Source organism: Tupaia chinensis, unplaced genomic scaffold (genome assembly GCF_000334495.1).
Source record: "Tupaia chinensis unplaced genomic scaffold, TupChi_1.0 Scaffold000146_1, whole genome shotgun sequence".
Classification (NCBI taxonomy): Eukaryota; Metazoa; Chordata; class Mammalia; order Scandentia; family Tupaiidae; genus Tupaia; species Tupaia belangeri.
Genome location: NW_006159616.1, coordinates 11,492,772 through 11,495,158, shown reverse-complemented (window position 1 = coordinate 11,495,158; position 2,387 = coordinate 11,492,772). Strand labels below are relative to the sequence as shown.

Below are 2,387 nucleotides of genomic sequence, written 5' to 3'. Positions count from 1 at the left end.
ATGAGGCGCACTGCTGACACAGATGCACTGCCATACCAGGCTGTGATGAGGGGCCAGATGGCAGCCCCTGGCTGTCTTCCGTCAGCTCAGATATTTTTCACCCAGGGTCCCTGGATAACACCTCCCCTGTGAGCAGCAAGCCTGATGCCTTCTTCTCAAAGCTGCAGAAATTCCGGGAGTCCAACGAGGAGGAGTGTGTTTACAGCCGCCCCCGGTGAGCAGGAGCGGGCCTGGCTGGGCAGGGCGCCTGAGGGACTCCATGGTCCATCTGCTCAGCCCGTCTCGCCCTCACAGGTCCCAGTTGCTAGGCCTGCATGAGGGCACTGTTGTGGAGGACGACCACGAATGTGAGTGTGATGGCCCGGTCCTGCTCTGCCCCGCTCCAGGCTCGCACGTAGCTGCTTCTGGGGAGGCAACTGAGGTGTTGGGGACTCGGAGAGGGGGCCTCGGGCCTGCACAGGTTGGGGCCAGCCTTGTCCCACCCTTCCCAGTAACCTTCCGAGCTGGCTGGGCTCCATCCCAGCTCCTGAGAGCCCTGGGTAGACATTTCTCTCATCCTCACCCCTGTGGACCTGGGCCCCAGACCCTGAGAGGGAAGGTGTTGGGAGGAGGGGGCAGCAGTGGCCCAGGTTCAGGGAATTGCCACTTCATGGCCTGGTAGGTGTGTACTGTTACCGTGTCAACCGGCGCCTGTTTCTGGTCCCTGTGGATCCTGGCACTCCCTGTCGCCTGTGCAGGACATCAAGGGACCAGCAGGGCCCCAAGACCCTGAAGGAGCCAGCCCAGGTCAGGTGAGTGGCCAGTGCAGTGGATACCTGAGGGGCAGATACTGCATCTACCACTTTAGAGGGGGCTACAGTGGGCCTACAATTGTGGCCAGTAGCTGGGAGAGACCTCAGTGGTAGCCTACTGCATCCCTGTGCAGGGTGAGCATCCCACTGTCCATCCTGGACCCCCCTCACCGGTACCGTGTCCACCGGCGGAAGAGCTTTGACGCCTCTGACACTCTGGCCCTACCTCGGGTGAGCAACCCCCAGCCTGTCCAGGGCCCAGGTGGATCCCAAGGGCTGGGGGCGCTTGGAGCAAGGCTGACCTGAGGTCCAGCACCCTGGTCTCTAGAGAGTAGGCTGGACCTCTTCATCACCTGGACTGTGCTTGCTCACGGAGGGAGGTGGCGTGCCCCCTTACCTGGCATTCGGCCTCCAGGGTCTGCTCCCCATGCACTGGCCATTTACTGGGCTCTATGTGCCAGGTGCACCATCACCAGGAGGGTCTCCTGCCCCGTAGCACCCACACTGCAACCCCGCTGCTGCCCTGCTGTACGGATGAGCAGACCGAGGCAGGGGGAGCTGCCTCAGTGGAAGGACAGGGCGTGAACCCAGGTGTACATGCGTCTGTAGTGCCTTACAGATGTCCTTTTCCATGTCCCTGGGTAGGATGGGAGGCAGTGGTGAGCCACTCACCGCAGCTGGGTGATGGGAGAAGTGAGAGAGAGGAAAGGCAGTTTGCCGCTGTGTGAGACAGGTGGAAGGGTACCGAGGCCAGGGCTGCAGGGGCGAGGCGGGCAGGGAAGTAGTGCACACACAGGAAGCTCCATTAATGCCGTTGTCCTGCTCTCCCCCATCTCTGCTCTCGGGCCAAGGATAGAGGGCTGCAGGGTAATCTAATGGGCAGACACAGGCCTCACCTGGGGGAGCCTCAGTCTGGGGGAGAGGCTGCAACTGATCCGGGGTTACTTCCATCCTGATGGCTCACAGACCCTCCTTGGTCCTTAGGGGGACCTGCCCCAGGCTGCTAGCCCCTTTCTCTCCACAGCACTGCCTGCTGGGCTGGGACATTCTTCCCCCAAAGTCCGAGAGGAGCTCAGCCCCCAAGAGCCTGGACCTCTGGTCGTCCGTCTCCAAGGCCCAGCACTTCAGACTCTCAGCCTCCAGCCCCTCCCGCCTGGTATGGTTCCAGTCACGACAAACCTGGGGTGCCCCTGGGAGGGACAGGTACCTCGGAGCAGGGACTGCAGAGTCCCCTGGGGAGCAGGAGAGCGGGAGAGCAGGGCTAGAGGCATCTCTGCAGGGGCCCATCCCTCCGGCCCTGACCTTGAGCTTCTTTTGGGACTCACAGCTCCTGTTACCTGCTCTGCTCCACCCATTCCAGGAAAGTGACCCTGACTCAGGTCCAGGAGGGGATGAGGCTGAAATGGGGCAGGGTGCTCCTAGGTGGCCCCCTGACATTTCTTTATTCACCATCCAGGCCTTGCCAGTGCGGGGCCCTCCCCCAACCCCGATCTGGTCGGAACCCCAGGTCCCTGGGCCTTGTGCTCCCCGGCAGAAGCCCTGAAGACTGACCACTTGGAGGAGGGCAGCGCTCTGCCAGGGTCCCAGCCTCTTCCT

General features: G+C 62.3%; 1 protein-coding gene across 6 annotated transcripts in view; it reads left to right on the top strand.

The window, feature by feature from the left end:
• Nucleotides 1-2,381, top strand: part of MIIP (migration and invasion inhibitory protein) — a 12,527-nt gene extending 10,146 nt beyond the window's left edge. Inside the window, exons 5-10 of one of the 6 annotated variants that reach the window (XM_006145298.3) lie at nucleotides 106-214; nucleotides 295-347; nucleotides 662-791; nucleotides 926-1,022; nucleotides 1,816-1,947; nucleotides 2,248-2,381. In XM_006145298.3, the coding sequence (XP_006145360.1) occupies nucleotides 106-214; nucleotides 295-347; nucleotides 662-791; nucleotides 926-1,022; nucleotides 1,816-1,947; nucleotides 2,248-2,334 (608 nt within the window). In that variant the 3' untranslated portion in view covers nucleotides 2,335-2,381. The other 5 variants (XM_027770628.1, XM_027770629.1, XM_027770631.1 and 2 more) reach the window with 5 other exon arrangements.
• Nucleotides 2,382-2,387: the final 6 nt, after the last annotated feature.